This window comes from Heliangelus exortis, chromosome 1, assembly GCF_036169615.1.
Source record: "Heliangelus exortis chromosome 1, bHelExo1.hap1, whole genome shotgun sequence".
Lineage (NCBI taxonomy): Eukaryota > Metazoa > Chordata > Aves > Apodiformes > Trochilidae > Heliangelus > Heliangelus exortis.
The window spans coordinates 151,786,633-151,803,187 of record NC_092422.1 but is presented as its reverse complement, the minus strand read 5'-3'; the positions used below and the strand labels follow the sequence as shown (position 1 = coordinate 151,803,187).

The 16,555-nt window shown below is 35.6% G+C and overlaps 2 protein-coding genes and 1 long non-coding RNA gene across 3 annotated transcripts in view; 1 reads left to right on the top strand and 2 right to left on the bottom strand.

Moving 5' to 3' along the window:
• Window positions 1–313: 313 nt before the first annotated feature.
• LOC139791154 (uncharacterized) lies at window positions 314–3,147 on the bottom strand. The gene is made up of 2 exons (XR_011723792.1): window positions 3,060–3,147; window positions 314–619 (listed from the first exon to the last, which is right to left on the bottom strand). It is a non-coding gene; the product is annotated as an uncharacterized lncRNA (long non-coding RNA).
• On the bottom strand, window positions 849–2,968 carry CAPZA3 (capping actin protein of muscle Z-line subunit alpha 3; the record flags this gene model as incomplete). The annotated part of the gene is given in 6 exon segments (XM_071734354.1): window positions 849–912; window positions 1,551–1,575; window positions 2,213–2,317; window positions 2,320–2,554; window positions 2,776–2,940; window positions 2,942–2,968. Coding segments are annotated over 6 exon segments (621 nt in total), but the record flags the coding sequence as incomplete, so codon positions are not given.
• An 897-nt stretch (window positions 3,148–4,044) lies between the features above and the next one.
• Window positions 4,045–16,555, top strand: part of PLCZ1 (phospholipase C zeta 1) — a 41,056-nt gene continuing 28,545 nt past the window's right edge. Inside the window, exons 1-3 of the mRNA XM_071733026.1 lie at window positions 4,045–4,163; window positions 6,031–6,265; window positions 15,373–15,574. Of these exons, the coding sequence (XP_071589127.1) occupies window positions 4,125–4,163; window positions 6,031–6,265; window positions 15,373–15,574 (476 nt within the window). The 5' untranslated portion in view covers window positions 4,045–4,124. The remainder of the gene's footprint in view (window positions 4,164–6,030; window positions 6,266–15,372; window positions 15,575–16,555) is intronic.

Genomic DNA, 16,555 nt, shown 5'->3' with positions numbered 1-16,555 from the left:
GAATTTCAAAAACCAAATAATTTAATTTTACTGAACAGAACACTTTATTGTAAAATGTCATATATTTATATGTCATAACAGAATGATCTGGTGGAATAAATGTAGATAATGAAATTCATCTAACTACTTAGTAATTTCTATAGATTGCCTTCTGTTCCCTATTGATAGTTCAGTGTTCAATATCTGTGTTTGATTTTTTTCACAATCCAGAATTTCTAGTGATACGTCTCTGCTTCTGCTAAATTTATGTACAAAATTGTATCTCTTATTCTGTACTGAAGATGTAAACTACATTCACTACAGGCCATCTTCATTATAGAAGTCCCAGGCTGTGTAACATTTTTAAATAAAACTACTCTTATTTTCAATAAAGGAATCATATAGCCAAATAAATACCATATAAAGACAGCTGCTTGCTCACTGGATGGTTTCCAGCAACAACACAGGCACTAAAAGGTCTGGATTGGTGTTGGACAGATCTCAGCAGCAGCTGTGAGGTGAAAAAAAGAATGACCTATAGGTAGTTCATCTTTCTGTGAGGAACCAAAGAAAATGCTCTCCATGCTCCATCCTTCTCTCTCTTCACGTGAGTGATGCAGATTCTCTAACAGAGGGGCATCTGTAAAAGGCATTGGTGAGAGACATTATTACAAGGGCTGTAGTCTGATTTCTGCTTGAGGTTAAAGAAAACCTTCCTGATTAAGTCCTTTCTGCACATAAAATTGTACTACAACCCCAGAATCTTTGTGCTGAGTAACCACAAAAACCAGGTGAGAAATGTGCTTTAATAAATGGAAATATGAAGACATTCAGTGTGTATCAAATGAACTATTTAATTTATTTCCACTTCATTTAAATAATGGCAACCCTACCACTTCGTCTTCTGCAATAAGGCTTTGTAAACTAGTATGCCTATTGATAAAAAATGAGGATATGACTTTGTCATCAACAATTTAGAATGAGGTAGAAGGATGGGATTTATATTAGACACCTTTTCATTACTGGTTTCTCTGCATGATTAATTGTCATATCCAGCTGCACAGAATAAGGAACCTCCCAAATCAAGTGTGAATACAGAGGCAAAGTCTTCATTTCCTGTCAGAAGTGAAATCTGAAGGTGGCATTTTCACACAATGTTTATTATCCCTCAAACCATAACAACACATAGTTCTTGACTACATTTTAAAACAAAGACAATGAAACCAATCATTGCCAACCTGAACAGTAAAACTATGAAGCCACTGATCAGTATTTACAAAAAGGAACATTCCACCCATGTGACAATGTACTTGCCACCAGCAGGGATGAAAAAAAAAATAAAAATCTTATGATTACATTAAAAACATCTGGTATTTGTAAGAATGTTTAAATGCTCACATCAATATTTTTGATCTAGTGTTTGCATTACTGCTTGACATTAAACTGTGTTTCTAACACAACTTTAATTAAGAGGAATGTTCCAAGAAAACAGCAAGTGTGGTACATATTTCATTTATTGTAATAAATATATTAACAGAGCTTCACTTTGAAAATAAAACAAGATCACATACCTTCCCTTGGCATTTGCAGCAAACACTGTGAGAAGGGAAGAAACATTGCTTTACTCTGTAATGCTGTTATATCCAGCATATATCCCTGGTCAGTCCTGATGTACCCTCTGCACTATCTGTAAGAAATTGATTCTTCCTATGTACTGATCTCCCACTTTTTCATGTGACTATGTTAGGGATGTCTCCTGTGCATACGAAGATGTATGCACAAGCAAAGCCTGAAGACTGTATTTCCTGGGTTTCAGTATCAATGAAAAAAATCTTGAAATAATTCTTCAATATTTTTGCCAACTACCAACTAATCATACAAGTTTCCTTATAACCAATGCTACATGTAGTATGAAGTAAGTAAGTATAGTATTGTATAAAATTTCAAGGGAAAGTAAGAGTTTGTTTGCTGGCTCAGCTGTAGTACTGTACTACCTTTGATATTTTGACCATTACTAGCACCTTTATAAACTGTTGAAAATTACATGAAAAATAATTTAAAAATACACCAAATTAGTTTCAGTCACTACAGACCTGAATTACTTTGAAAGCCGTGATTGACTGATGACTGTGGGTGCACCTCTCTGAGTAATCTAGAAATAAATGAACTAAACACCCTTGTTTTGTCTTTTTTTTTCCCCATATATATATATATACATATATATTTAGATCACCATGTGAAATAATGTGTTTCAGTAAGCTTGGAGACACTTTTTTTTTGAAGACATTGGTGTTCAAATGCTGATCATTCAGTGCTGTAGTCCAGTTCATAAAAGTGGAGTAACAAGGAGCTTCTCCTGCAGATTTTTCCCACATATACCCTCCAATGAAGCCTGAATGTTTTCCAGAATGGCAATATGAAGTTTGGTGTCCTCAGCTATAACACATTGCACAAAAGCTGTGGAAAACTGACTCTGGTCTATCAGATTTAGAGTCTCACTTTTAGACTTGTTGACAGTTAAATGGAGCTTGGCACCCCTGCAGTAGTGCATCTGGAGGAAAAATATCCCTGTAACCTGAGTGGGACAAAAGTCCAGTCTGACTTCAAAAAGCTGTTCCAGATATTTGCAGTAAGATGAGACTCAACTTAGGGCACAAATGGCTACCTCTTCCCCATGCATCTTTTTTTTAACATGCAGCAATTCTTTACAGGAGAGTAGCAGCTCTCTTGTGGAGGGCATCTCTCTACAGACCCCACTCATCCAGCATGGCACTGTGACTCGGGTTTGCTGATTACCCTGTGCGGGTCACCAAAGTCAAAAGAGAATTTGTCCTGAAGGTCAAAGAAACACTTTCCCTCTAAGACATTTCAATGGGTCAGTAGCACAGTGTGATTGTTTGGACCCGGGGTGAAGTTTTTCTTGTGAGAGGCTCCGGCTCAGGCAGCACCCTGCCTCACCAGCTTGGTCCTCCTGCAGCAGAGCAGAGAGCGCTCAGCCAACCCAGCCTCACGGCCCAGGAGGAGAATGGTGCAGTAGGCCACAAATGAGAGACACCTTCCCCAGCTCACCCAGCTCCTACCTCACGTGCGAGCCAGAGGTTGGGGCTGCTCAGAGGGTGGGAGATCACAGGGTGAGGGGAAGGTGGATGGGCCGCTTGGTGCTGGAAGGAGAAGTGAGAAGATGGTGGCAGGGGTGCTGAGAGCGGTGGTGGGAAGGGCCCTGCACTGGGGGCTGCAGCCGGTGACCTCACAGCAGCACCGGGGAAACGCTGAGTTTGGAGGCTGTGGCACCCTGGCACAGGGGTGAGGGGGTAGGGGAAAGAGTCTGCCAGGAACTGGAGCAAACTGAGGTGATGGTCTGCCAAACACTGCCAACACCACTGTAGCAAAGAGACCGGAGCAGGTGACGCAGAGACGGCATGGATGAGAACAGATATCCTGCTGCTGCTTTACCTCCTCCTCCTTTTGCTCCTCTTGCCTCCTCCTCCTCCTCTTTGCCTCTCCCTGCCCTACAACAACTGCTCTTGTGTCACATCCTCTGGGATGATTCTTTCCACCCAGTGCCTTGCCTGTGCACATATGGGACCCTCAAGTTGTAATCAAAAGGAGGGCCTGGGGCAGCCAGTCCATTTGGGTCAGGGCCGGTCCAGCCAGGGCTGGTTGGGGGTGATTGGATGGGTGCGATGCTGGGTGCACTCACCCTGGTGATGCTTGGACTCTTCCCACCATTCGCTACAGCTGCTGAATCCCCTTGGCCTCCTCCCACCTCCCTCCTCTCACTCGACCCCTCTCCTCACCCTGAACACCCCTTGTTTTCCTTTATAACCTCCCCTCTACGTCTCTTTTGCCCTTGAAGTCTCTGGACACACAGCAAAAATGTCTGTCTGCCTCAGAGCCTGCTGCTTTCTCAGAAATCAGAAGACAAGATTGGTTCTAGAACACAAGAAAAGCACAGGACAAACTCTTTTTTATTTTTAAAGAAATTATACTTCTCCCTCTACTCCCCCTGTCCAAAGGCAATAACATGGGTCAGAAGTTTCCTTAACCTGATCTTTCATACGTGGTTTTTGTCCGTCATTCAGAATGAGTTCAGGAATGGAAAGATTGATTTTGAGAGCACATTGAAGCTACTTGAAAAATTGCAAATGCCTTTGGATTTTGCACATGTAAAACATGTTTTCAAGGTGAGGAATATATAGGTTAAGCATTTAAGAACATAAAGATTTTTTAAGGGATAATATATTTTCATAAAATTATTCTCAGCACTCTTTGTCAAAATGCATCTTTTCTTCTGAATAGCAAAGCTTCGATGTCCACTAGTAAAAATAATAAGTCTACCAATGAAAATTTTATAAAAATATTTTTTTTATATTGACATGATTTTTGCAACTGTAATTGGAAAAGCTCTCATGTGTACTACTATTGCCTGTACTTCATCAAGAGACAAGTGAGACAGAAAATTTAATTTTTTTTGCCCAGTTTCATTTTGTGTCAATTCCTACCTGAATATTTCCTGAGTCCTGACAGATGGTTTAGTTCCAAAATAAGCTGAAATTTTCTTTTTCTATTTAACAATTATGAGTAAATATGCAGTTTTCTTAAGGATGGTAAAAATTAGATTGAAGATATCACCCTTAAATGTGGGATTTCTCAAGCAGTAACAAAATGCCTATTACTAGAATTTGTACTGAATTATTTTCTTGTTGGTGATTTCTGTTAAAAATAATAATTTCATTCTCTTTCATAAACTTAGAGTAAACACTTAAGTACTAATTTGTAAAATTTTCGACTAGAGCTCCATGAAACTTCCTTTTGTACATGTTTTTATTTTCTAATATGTTTTTCTATTTTTATACAGAAACTGAATGTATCGTTAAGCTTTCAGTTACTGTATCTCTTCAAAAAGCAATCTAATTTAGTAGTAATCAAAAGTGTTTGTCAAAGAGCAGTCAGAGTTCAAGTAAGTCATTTCATGTTTAAGGACACTTTTGGGGAAACACTACTAACTACAGTAGGTACCATGCTATTAAATACTGAAATATAGCCCCTTTGGTTGTCTAAGTTTAAAAAGCCAAAAATTATTAATTTTAAGCAGCTTACAGTGATAATCAGTGAGATGACTGCCATTTATTTATGATGGCTCTTTGTAATTTTGTCAGCAGACTTTCAAGGTTTCTATTGAAACTTTTAAGAATAAAACAAGTTAAAATATTAGCAATGCTTGTATTTCATATGCACAATTACATATTTCATGTAGAAGCTTTCAAAGGATGAGTAAAATCTTTAAGCTGGAAAAAAAGGTAAACAAATGGAAGAAATAAGAATTTTTCTGCTCCAATTTTTTTTCCCTTTTAATTTTTTTTTTTGTGTGTGTCTTCCATACTGATACACTGCAACTATTTAATGTGCTAGCATTTTTAAGCTATGAAGACAAGCTTACAGTCCAAGAATTCTGAAAGTGTGGACAATTAGTCTGAGTTAAGCATTCTGGTTTGTTAAGAATAGAACGTGATGTCATAGGTTATTACAATGTATCTTGTCTCCGAACTTTAATAGTGCTTCTTATTTGATATATGGTATCTCATGATATATGGTAATTCTTTCATTTTTTAGGTAAGCGTTTGCTCTGCATTTTATGTAAGGTCATCCGACAGTACTTAGATTATAGTTTAAATTGATGTTGTAGTGTTATTTTTAGCTATATTTTCTACTCAATAGTTTTTATGCTGCAAATTTATTTTATATCGTAGCATTTTAGAGGTTTTCTATAATGTGTTCTAATATTCCACATGCATTATATAGAAACTATTTGTAATTATGTAAATGCTAATTATGTCACGTGGTACATTTAAATTTGTATGAAGTATTTTTAACACACAAAATAAAATTTAAATATTGTCTAATCTAGATACAGATTATAATTTAATGCATTGCAGTCACTGTTTTCTCTATCATTCTTGCTCTTATGATCAGTTATGAGTGGCTTGTGTATATCTTTGCATTACTGTATATCCTTGTATTGACCATTTTGATTTTATTCTTTCTTTTCAGAAAACAGTTGAGAAACAGAAGGTACATACAATTACCATAGAAGACTTCAGGGCAATTTATCGAACTCTTGTACACAGACCTGAATTTCAGGAACTTTTCCGAGCTTATGCTCCAAACAACAAAATTCTAGCTAACACTGAGCTGATGGAGTTTCTCAGAAAAGAACAACATGAAACTAATGCTTGTGAAATCATTGCCTTAGAAATTATTTTGAAGTATGAACCCGTTGAAGAAGGTATGCATAGTTTAATTATTTTATTTCTAGCTCATATTTGTTGTGCTTCTTTCAGTGACTTTACATATTTGAATAACCATCTGATTATGTAAATTTTAAAGAACATTCCAAGAGAAATAATGTAAGCAATTCTTATAGAACCATAGCATGTTTGGGTCAGAAGGCACCGTAAAGGTCCTCTAGTTCCAGATCCCTTGTATGGGCAGGGACATTTTCCACTAGACCAGGTTGCTCAAAGCCCCATCCAACCTGGCCTTGAGCCATTCTAGGGAGGGGTCACCCATAACTTCTTTGTGCAACCTGTTCCAGTGTTTCACCACCCTCCCACACATCAAGAATTTCTCCCTAATGTCTAGTCTAACTCTAACCTCTTTCAATTTAAAGCCATCCTCTCCTGTCCTATCACTGCATGCCCTTGTATAAGTCCATTCCCAGTTTTCCCCATTTCAGGCACTGGAAGGCCACTATAGGGTCTGTCCAGGAGCCTTCTCTTTTTCAGGCTGAACAGCCCCAACTTTCTCAGTCTGTCTTCAGCCCTCTCATCATCTTAATGTCCCTTATCTGGACTACTCAAAAGTAGCTCTGAATCCCTTCTGTCTTGGGGGCTCGAGAGCTGGGCACAGTACTTCAGATGGGGTCTCAGAAGACTGGAGTAGCTGGGGAGAATTATAATTATGTATATTGTATAATAGCTTTTGCAAACACTGCTACAAAACGTTGATTTCTTAAAAATTCAAATCTTTAAACACTGTGAATGCAATAACACAAGAAACCACGAATAAAGAAAATAAATTTACACAGCATGTTGCTCAGTAACAGCATAATATATTACTTACCATAACCATCTTACTGCTTGTTACAACAGGCTGATCCAAAAGCTACATGTAGATTACTTAAGCAAAATACAGTTCACACAATAGATGAGCTAATATGAACTGCACTAAATTTTTTCAACATCCACTGGAACAAGTCAATTACCATTATTAGAAAGCCATACTGATTTTTGTTTAGCTAATTGTTCAAAATAAATTTTGCTTAATAAATTAGAAGTATATAAGTGGCACATTAGAAGTATAAAAAAGTAGAAATTATGCTTTGTTAGCAACTGGTCTGTTCAGCACAGGATATTTCACTTAGAGGAAATCAACCCTAATTACATCACCAATCGTGGATAAATATTTGTTCAAAAATAAATTTTCAGTAATAGAATCTGAAGTCTGAGGACAGAATTTCTCAATAAAAGAAAATGTCAAAATTTAATGGTATACAATTTAGCTCAACTATCAGTGTGGTGATTTACAACCATAGTAATGTGAAAATAAATGTAGTTAAACCCATTGCAATACAGAGCATATTTTACAACTAAAATTAATCTAATCCTACTTGGGGGTCATGTTACTTGTTATAACATTGTTGATAAAGTAGAGCTTTTTGCTTAAGGTTTATCTTACAAGTGGAAAAAATACATGTTAAAAGAGTTTAATATAGCACTTTTAGACTATTCAGTACTACAATTTTTAATAGAGTCATATTTTTGCACTTGGTATGTCTGTACTTGAGTGTCACATAGCAGAAACTTTAAATTTAGTAGTAACAGCTATTTCATAGCAGAGAGTAATTTCTAAGGATTTATATACTGAGAAGGTTAGAAGACTGAAACCTTAGACAGTAACAGTTTGGTTTGCCCTCAGCCAGAGCTGCTTGGAAAAAAATATCAGGGAAGCATTAAAGCAGTCTTGCAGATGTGGTTGATCTTCAGCATCTTCAGCAGGCATGGAGTCTGGTTACTAATCTGCCCCATCACGTGCCTACTGATGTCACTATTAATTTTATTGGGATTACAGCTGTAATTAATTATTTATGCTCTCCCAACCTGAAATACCATTTCCATTTTGTTCTCTAATCAACTTCTAAGAGCATGTCTTGAAACATAGATTTCTGCTGTCACAGAATCCTGGAACTGTTCAGGTAGAAAAGACCACAGGAGGGCAACTATTCCAGCCTTCTGCTCAAAGCAAGGTTAAAATTGAATTCAGAATAATTTTTTAACACTTTTTTTTTTTCAGTCAAAACCTGACAAACTCTAAGCACAGAGAGATCCATGACTTCCACATATGTCCAGAAATTACTTGCATGAGTTCTTGCACCATGATTTTCCCAGGGATGAAAACTGGAAACAGCCAACCTGTAGCTCCCTAAATTGAGTCACAGAATGAGAGAATTGTTTGGGTTGGAAGGGACCTTTAAAGGTTATCTGGTCCAACTTGGCTGCATTGAGCAGGGATGTGAGCCCAGTTAAACCTGACCTTGAATGTTTCCAGGGATGGAGCATCTACCAGCTCTCTGCGCAGCAAATTGCAGTGTTTCATCAACTTAATAATAAAAAATGTCTTCCTTATATATAGTCCTAATCTACCCTCTTTCAGTTTAAAACAAATGCCCTTTGTGGTGTTGCTATAGGCTGTATTAAAAACTCTGTCCCCATCTTCCTTATAATTATCTTTTAAATATCAAAAGGCCACAATATTCTTCCCAAAGCCTTCTTTTCCCAAGGCTGAACAATGCCAGCTTTCTCAGCCTTTCTTCACAGAGGAGGTGTTCCATCCCTCTGGTAATTTGACCTGCTGGTCACACTTCTTTTGATGCAGCTGGGGATAAGGTTGGGCTACAAGCACAGAAAGTCCTTGCCCCTTCCAAAAATCAGTCCAGTATTTGTTCAGTCAGAGAGACCTCCCCTGGTCTCTCTGGCGTTTCAAAGAGGATAAAGAGTGGCTTTGCAGGGGTATCAGCCAGCAGTCTTAACACCCTCAGATTCATCTCTTTTGGTCCCATGGCCAAATGTATTGAGTTCTGTCCTGTAATCCATATCCTAATCTCCATCTGCTGGGAGTTCCTTTTCTCCTGGAACTCTGCCTGGAGGTACAAAGCCTACACCTTGTTGATGACAAATGAGAAAGACAACACTGAGTAGTTTAGCATTATGGCCTTTCCAATAGCTTGCCCACTTACTCCTTTTTTAAAAACATAGTCAATGAAGCAGTAAAAATGCTCCATGTTGCCACTCATGTTCCTTGCCAGTTTCAGTTTTGGTTGAACATTGTCTTTCAGGCATCATTTCATTATGACTCAACAGTGTTTCTTTATCTCCCCCTTGTACCTGGCCTGCACTTTGATCAGCAGTTCCACAGTTTCTTTTTTGTGTTTTTTGACCTTTAGTCTGTCTTAGTGAATCCACGATGTTCTTTTTGAAGTTGCTTTCTAAACAGCTAGCAGTGGCAAATCAGCCTAGAATCTGGAGCTCAAGCTGGGTTCTTCCAGATTTCTGTAATACTTTGCAGCCAATGACCAATGAGTTCATCTTCGTATTGATTCAAGCATACCTGTGAAGATCATAAATTCTTTGTTTAGCTATCATGGAAAGATTCATATGTGGTTGCCATTGTTTTTTTTTTAAGAAAAGAAATTACATTTTGATGAGTGTTTAAAATCATCAAAGTTATTTTTTTAAACCATTGTGCAAGCCCTCACACATTTATAACTTTAAAAGCCTTGTCTTACTTTTTATGCATTTATTATTTTTTCTTTCTCTGTTTTCATTTCCTTATTTTCATGTTTCTCTACTTTCTCTGCAATTTATTTCTCTCTTTCTCTTGACCTTCTATATATTCTATTCTTCATTGTGTTGTTACAAGCCATTTTTTACTTTTCTTATGGTTCTCATCTGCCATTTTGCTTGTCTGCTCAATACACTTTCTTCACTTGAGGAATTTAGTCATAATGCAAATGACCTCCCCCACATACCTGAAGGTTTTTATCTCCCCTTGCCTCACTTGCAGAAGAAGCACTCTGTAAGATCTTCGCAAGCACCTGATCACCCTTCCTGAATCATAAGGAGTCTGAGATGAGAGGAAGTTTGTTAAATCAGTAATAATGCGTATTCTTACTCTTGAAGGCTGCTTCAGGTTGTCATGTAACATTTCTGCTGAGTTTCACTGAGCATAATTTGAGGCAAAATTTGCATCTAAGCTAAAAAAAGGAAACCAGAAGTGACTGAATTTTATTGCAAGCTGTTATTTTTTCAGTGGAATATGAACCTCAGATGATTAAGTTTGCTAGTTTCCCTTGGTTCCTAGTCTTTGATAGAAAAACAAATCCAAGAAAGAGAAAATCTTCCATATAGGACAATAACTTTGGAATACCTTAGCTGATCATTCCCTCTGGGGTGGAAAGTAGATCACTCTTTCAGCAAGAAACAGATGTTTTGTATTTCATTAAGAGTCACTCACTGCCCAGTAAAAGGTACCAAACTTTTGATTCTTTGTGCAATTACTCTCTTTAATTTAATATACTCTACTCTTTCTGAGCTCTAATTTGTTTACTAATTAATTATATAATAAGTTACTATTTAAAAAGTTTCTTATTTTTTGGTTACATAATTTGATGAGAAAGTTAATAGCTATAAAGGGGTTAAAGAATGAAGTCTTTTTAGAGAGTTAGAAGGCACTCTAAATAACTAAATTGTCTATAGTTTTAATTAAATGTCTGGCTTTAAATTTCAGAGGCTCAACGAAATTCTTGTTTGTTTCTTCATCTGTGGTAGAACTTTTTTCTTGTAAATGGAACTAATCTCACTCAATTAAACAATAGCTGTATTCATCATGTTCCTTTGAGTGATCTAATAGAATAATTCGAGCATATTTAATCAGAAGTTGCAGATATGATTGACATGACAGTTGATTCAAATGGTGTGGTGATAGACCATTTTCTGTTAGCTGCTTGAATTTGTTATGATGAGCAGCATGATCTGTTGGACTAATTTGCCCTCCTTGTCCTGTGCATTGCAGAAAGGGAAAAGGGTAGATTTTGACACTTGATTGACTGGTTTGCTAATAGTCACAGCCATTATCTGCTGAACTTGAGGGCACCACTATTAGTTACAAGTGTGTGTCAGGGTCTACACTCCCTAGAATACCAGCTCAGGGTAGAAAAGGAGTAACTGTGTCCTTTAGCCAAGGAAATATTTATTCCTTACTGTTCACTTGGAGTATAAATGTATTAATTAATCTGACATAAAATAGCCAAATTTCATAACATGAAATTCCATCTGATAATATTTCTGCCATCAGGCCATTATTATTTGATTCTTTTAATGATTATTCAAAGCTTCCTTCTTGCAATACAGCACAGCAACACCCTTGGCACTGATTGCAAGTAACTTCCTAAAATTCCCAGCCAACATATTTCTACCTATTTCCACATCTCTGGTGGCTGGGTAACATAAACATTTATTTACTAATGTGGCTATTAGGGAACAAAGAACACACACATTTTCAAAATGGGGAAACACCTTCCTCCTGTGTTAGGAGGCTTAACTTCAGTTCAGACTCCTCCTCACTTCCCAGTATCTGCTTCAGCCCAGACACCTCTCCATCCACCTTTTAATTGCTGCAGGTTGTACTCAGTGACTTCAGTCAAGAAGGAGGTGTTGCAGGAGGCTGTGGTCAATCCATGGTGATTCCTTTCTGCCACTCCACCCTTGTCACACTTTTCTTTGACCAGTGCTTCCTAATGACCTAATTCATCTGCTTCATCTGATCCTCCACAGGCCTCAGTCCCTTCAGGGCAGCAAATACCTGGATGTAATAAAATCAAAATAGAATAGGCATATAATGTAATCCAAGTTTTTAAAATACTCAGATTATATCCATGATTCCTCTGTGATATGGCAGTATTTACATATATGGCAGAACTTGAATATACTTTAACTGCAGAAATGGGGAACACCTCCCCCCCTTTTTAAAAATCACATTTATGTATATAATACATATATCATTAATAACTTTTATTCCAGACTATCCAAAAGGGGAGGGCAAGAAAAAACATTGAACTTTGTAAATAACAAGAAGAAGACAGGAATCTTTTCTTGCTTTCTCTTTTTCTTTCAATACCAAATGGATATCTGTGGACACTAACCATTGTCAAAGGATCATAATTGAGAAAAAGAATGAGATTCCTCTAGGGAATAAATGTGGGGTCTTGATGAAAGTATCTTTCCATTGTGGAAGAATTATGGAGATTAATAATAATAATAATAATAATAACAACAATAATAATAATGATAATAAATAATGATAATAATAATAATAAACTACAAAAAATAACACCAAACAAAACCCAAAAAGAGTTACTATGCAACTAGTTTTTACAAAGAGAAAATACAAAGAGAAATATATAGGGGATGAAGAATAAAAATAATTAGAAATCAAATACAGATACTATTGATTAAAATCCTTCTTTTCAAAAGAATTGTCTTCAGTTCATATAATTCATTATAGATACAGCATACAAGATGAATGTGTTCTGTTTTGAGTAACATCTAAAAAATTCAGAACATTTTTAAAGACCAAGAAGATAGAAGATATTCGTGCAAATATAAAATACTTTAATGTGCATGTGCATAAATGAAATGGTAAAGATACTGAATAAGTTACAACTGTCAAGAATAATCAGGATATCAAACAAGGAATTCTTCTAACATGCCAGTTAAAAGAAAGAACCAAGAAGACCAAGAAACTTCTCAATCCATGACTCAAGTACAATCAACTGTCCTTATTAAAGATGCCAGAGTAAGATAACAGTCAAAAATGTGAAAAAAAACCCCCAAAATAGAAAATGCTTAAATAGCTTAACCAGGTCACTGAAGACAGGTTGACAAATGCGTAAGTTTTAGAAAACTGACTGGAACAAACTTGGCTCTACTTCACTTGGAGAATGGATGATGAACTGAAAGATTAGGAATGGTCAAAAGTAATATCTATTTTGGAAAGGGAACAAAAAAAAAAAAAAAAAAAGTGGAGCAAATACTGAATTTGTAATCACCTCTAAAATAGTAAGAATTTGTCAGGACATTGTTAATTCCAGTTTTTACTATGAGAGGAACAGTTCTCTGTAGAGAGAAGAAAAATCATACCTTTATCACTGTCTTGTATTCCAAAAACCAAGTTGAAGATGTAGGCAAAGTAACTAAATGGTATGTAAGCAGCTCACTAGAAAATCACTGTGAGAAGTTAGTCACCACTGACACAGAGTCAAAATTAAGGTTATATCAATTCATAGTTTCACAGAGCAGTCTGCTGGAATTCAGATTTCATTTATGCCATTGGTAAACTGAGTGCTGGAATAGAAATAAATTTTATTGAATTTGTATTTCACAGCAGAACTTCAAGTTTTACAGGGAACAAGATAACAAGTGAAAGTAATCCTGGCAAATTGATGACATAGAAGAGAAAGATGGAATGAATAGAATAAGGAGAAGCCCAACCTTCCATTTATGGAATCAAACATCAAGAATGATGTTCATCAGATGAAAAGAGTTTTAGAAAAATAACAGAAAATCATCAGATGTCTAAGAAAACCTAACCTAAACAGAAAGATGTTTTTTCTTCTGTAAAGCAGTGGAATGAAGGGAAGCATAATAGCAGTTTCCATCTGTGCTTAAGAGTGAAAAAAAAGGAAAGGAATAATACAAAAGAGAAAAATATTTTGGACAGACTTTTGGGAGCAAGCATTATGGAACACTTTGTAACAATAAAGTTACTTAGAGCAGGATTATCAGGGATATGGGGTTATTAGGATACCTGGGGATTCTTCATCAATGAAAATCTTTAAAAATAACTTTGATAGACTTCTGGTAGGAATAATATCTGTATGACCAAGGACAACTGTGTATGTTCTCTGGAGAACCTCGATCCTTATTTTCTATTTTTTTGTATTTCTTATTATTTATTACTTATTACTTATTACTTATTTATTATTTATTATTATTTATTATTTCTTACTTCTTATTTCTTATTTCATTTCTTCTGTTTCTATTTCTATTTCTTTCTACTATTGCTATTTCTTTCTATTATTCCTATTTCTATTATTTCTATTTCTATGTAGCATTTTAAAACAGTTTTCCAGTTAAAAATTTGTATAAGTTAGAAATAATTATTGTTTTTGTTTTACCATCATAAGAATGATTTTAATAAATCTACATGTGGGTATAAAACATTCAGTCTGTACACATACTGATGACTTATGGTTGAAACTCTAACCTGTAAATCATGATTCTCAGAGCTGTATAGAGACTTAATAGGTCAGATAAATGGTTTGGATTTTGTTTTTCTTTCCTTTTTTTTTTTTTGTTTTTCTCTCAGAAGTGTGTCACTGAACTCTTTATGTTATAGTTAACAGAAAATAATCTTGGATTACTTACTGCTTAATTATCTAGCTTACTATGATGGAAAAATAAGTTTATTTTGCGGCTAGAACTGGGCAAAAATCCCCAATTTAATCTAGGCTGTGTTTTGAGGCAAAGCTGACTTCTGAGATTACATCATTTACAAAATTATTACATTTAAAGCATGACTTTGGATTAGCAGTTGGCAGTATAATGGTTCTGTTTGTCAGAAAATCAATTAAAATCAAAATAAAGGGATGAATGTCATTGGTATGGAGGCAATTAGCACATTTTGTTATACATTAAATAATATAATAAGCCTGATTTGCAATTCATCGTTGTGGGCATTCATTTGTTTTGTTAAGATGCTATTTTTATTTCCAACAGTTCTAATTGAAATATTATTTCTTCACTGTTCATTTGGTATTTTCCACCACTGAGGAAAATATTCGGTGCTAGGAATTTCAGTGTCTGAAGGGTAATTTTGACACTCTCCAACCCATATTTTGGAGAACAATTGCTGTTATTTCTACATAGAAAAGAATATTCTCTGTGCATTGACTGGCATATTACTTTCCAAAACTAAACAACAAATATTTTCCTTTGTATTTAATTAGGACTACTGCAAACTCTTCTAACTGGTGCCCACAGAAGAATAAAAATGTCTCATAATTTTGAACCACAGCAATTTATGTCTAGAATTGCACATATCTGATGTTTGGGTTTATATTGTTATGAATTTTAGAGCTGCAGGAAAGTGTTATGCCATACAACTTTTAGCAATGTTTAGAATGGGCTATTAAATACTGTGGAACAACAGAGATATAAGCATCAATTTAGCTTCACACCAGAAATTTTGCTTTCTATTTTTTTTTTTTTCTTTCAGTGAAGAAAAGAAGGCAGTTGTCATTTGAAGGATTTATAAGGTACATGAGTTCAGAAGACTGTTCGATATTAAAAAAAGCCCACAGGACTATCTACCAAGATATGAACCACCCCTTATGTGACTATTTTATTTCATCATCTCACAACACCTACTTGATATCTGACCAGCTAATAGGGCCCAGTCATGTAGATGGATATATCAGGTATTTGGATACTCTTTTTAAATATTTTAAACATTCTTTGCATTTTGTTTTTTAATGAATACTAAGTTACATATAATCCTGTTTGTCAATAAGGAACAAAACCACCACAGTTACAAGTAGAAAATGAGATAGTGGTATTCTGTGTGTACACTTTTCAATATATTTGCCAAACCATCTGTTCATAGTCTGGAAACAATCTATTTCTTAACGTATATTTTAAAAAATCCCCCTCACAGCAGAAGAAAATCTATGGTATGTTGCACAGTATACGATTAAATGAGGTCTTTAAGCTCAACATGCCATGCAAAAATAACTAGAACCCTGTACTGAATATAAAATTGCTGGGCAATCTCTAAGATGATCAATGCACAGGTCAGAAAGGCAGAGTGTGCTGGAGTATGTCAGGGCTACCTGTGATCACTCCATGTTGCAATGTGGTCAGTTTAGAAACAACAAAAATGTGGCTACTATAGTAACCAGGAGGGAGAAGAAGCTTTGCCTTTGAACCTAAATTCCAAGAGGAGGAAGCCAGGGTGCCTTATTACCAAGATATATTTAAAAAAAAAATAATCAGGGAGGGACAAAATGGATTATTTATGAACACCAACATATACGAGGACAGAAATTATAAAGAATTTGAAAAACAACTGTCCATCATTACTTCTCTAATTTACTACTTTATTGAAGTGTAAACAGTTGGAACCATTATCTCTCTGAACTATTTTGGTTTGGTTGTTCCTTGTATTTTCAGTAATGACTTTTAACCATCAGAAACAGCACTGAGTTTATTTCTAACAGTATTTAAAAGGATATGGAATTAATACTGCATTTCTTTAAGTGATTTCAAAGAGGGTATAAAACTCCCTCTCTTCCTCTTTATATAGCATTTGTGTAAGAAAAATATAAAAAGCTAAAATAAGCCAGAAGCATTTTTCAGGTATTGTTGGCATGTAAAGGGCAGCATGTAAAAGATACTTGGTT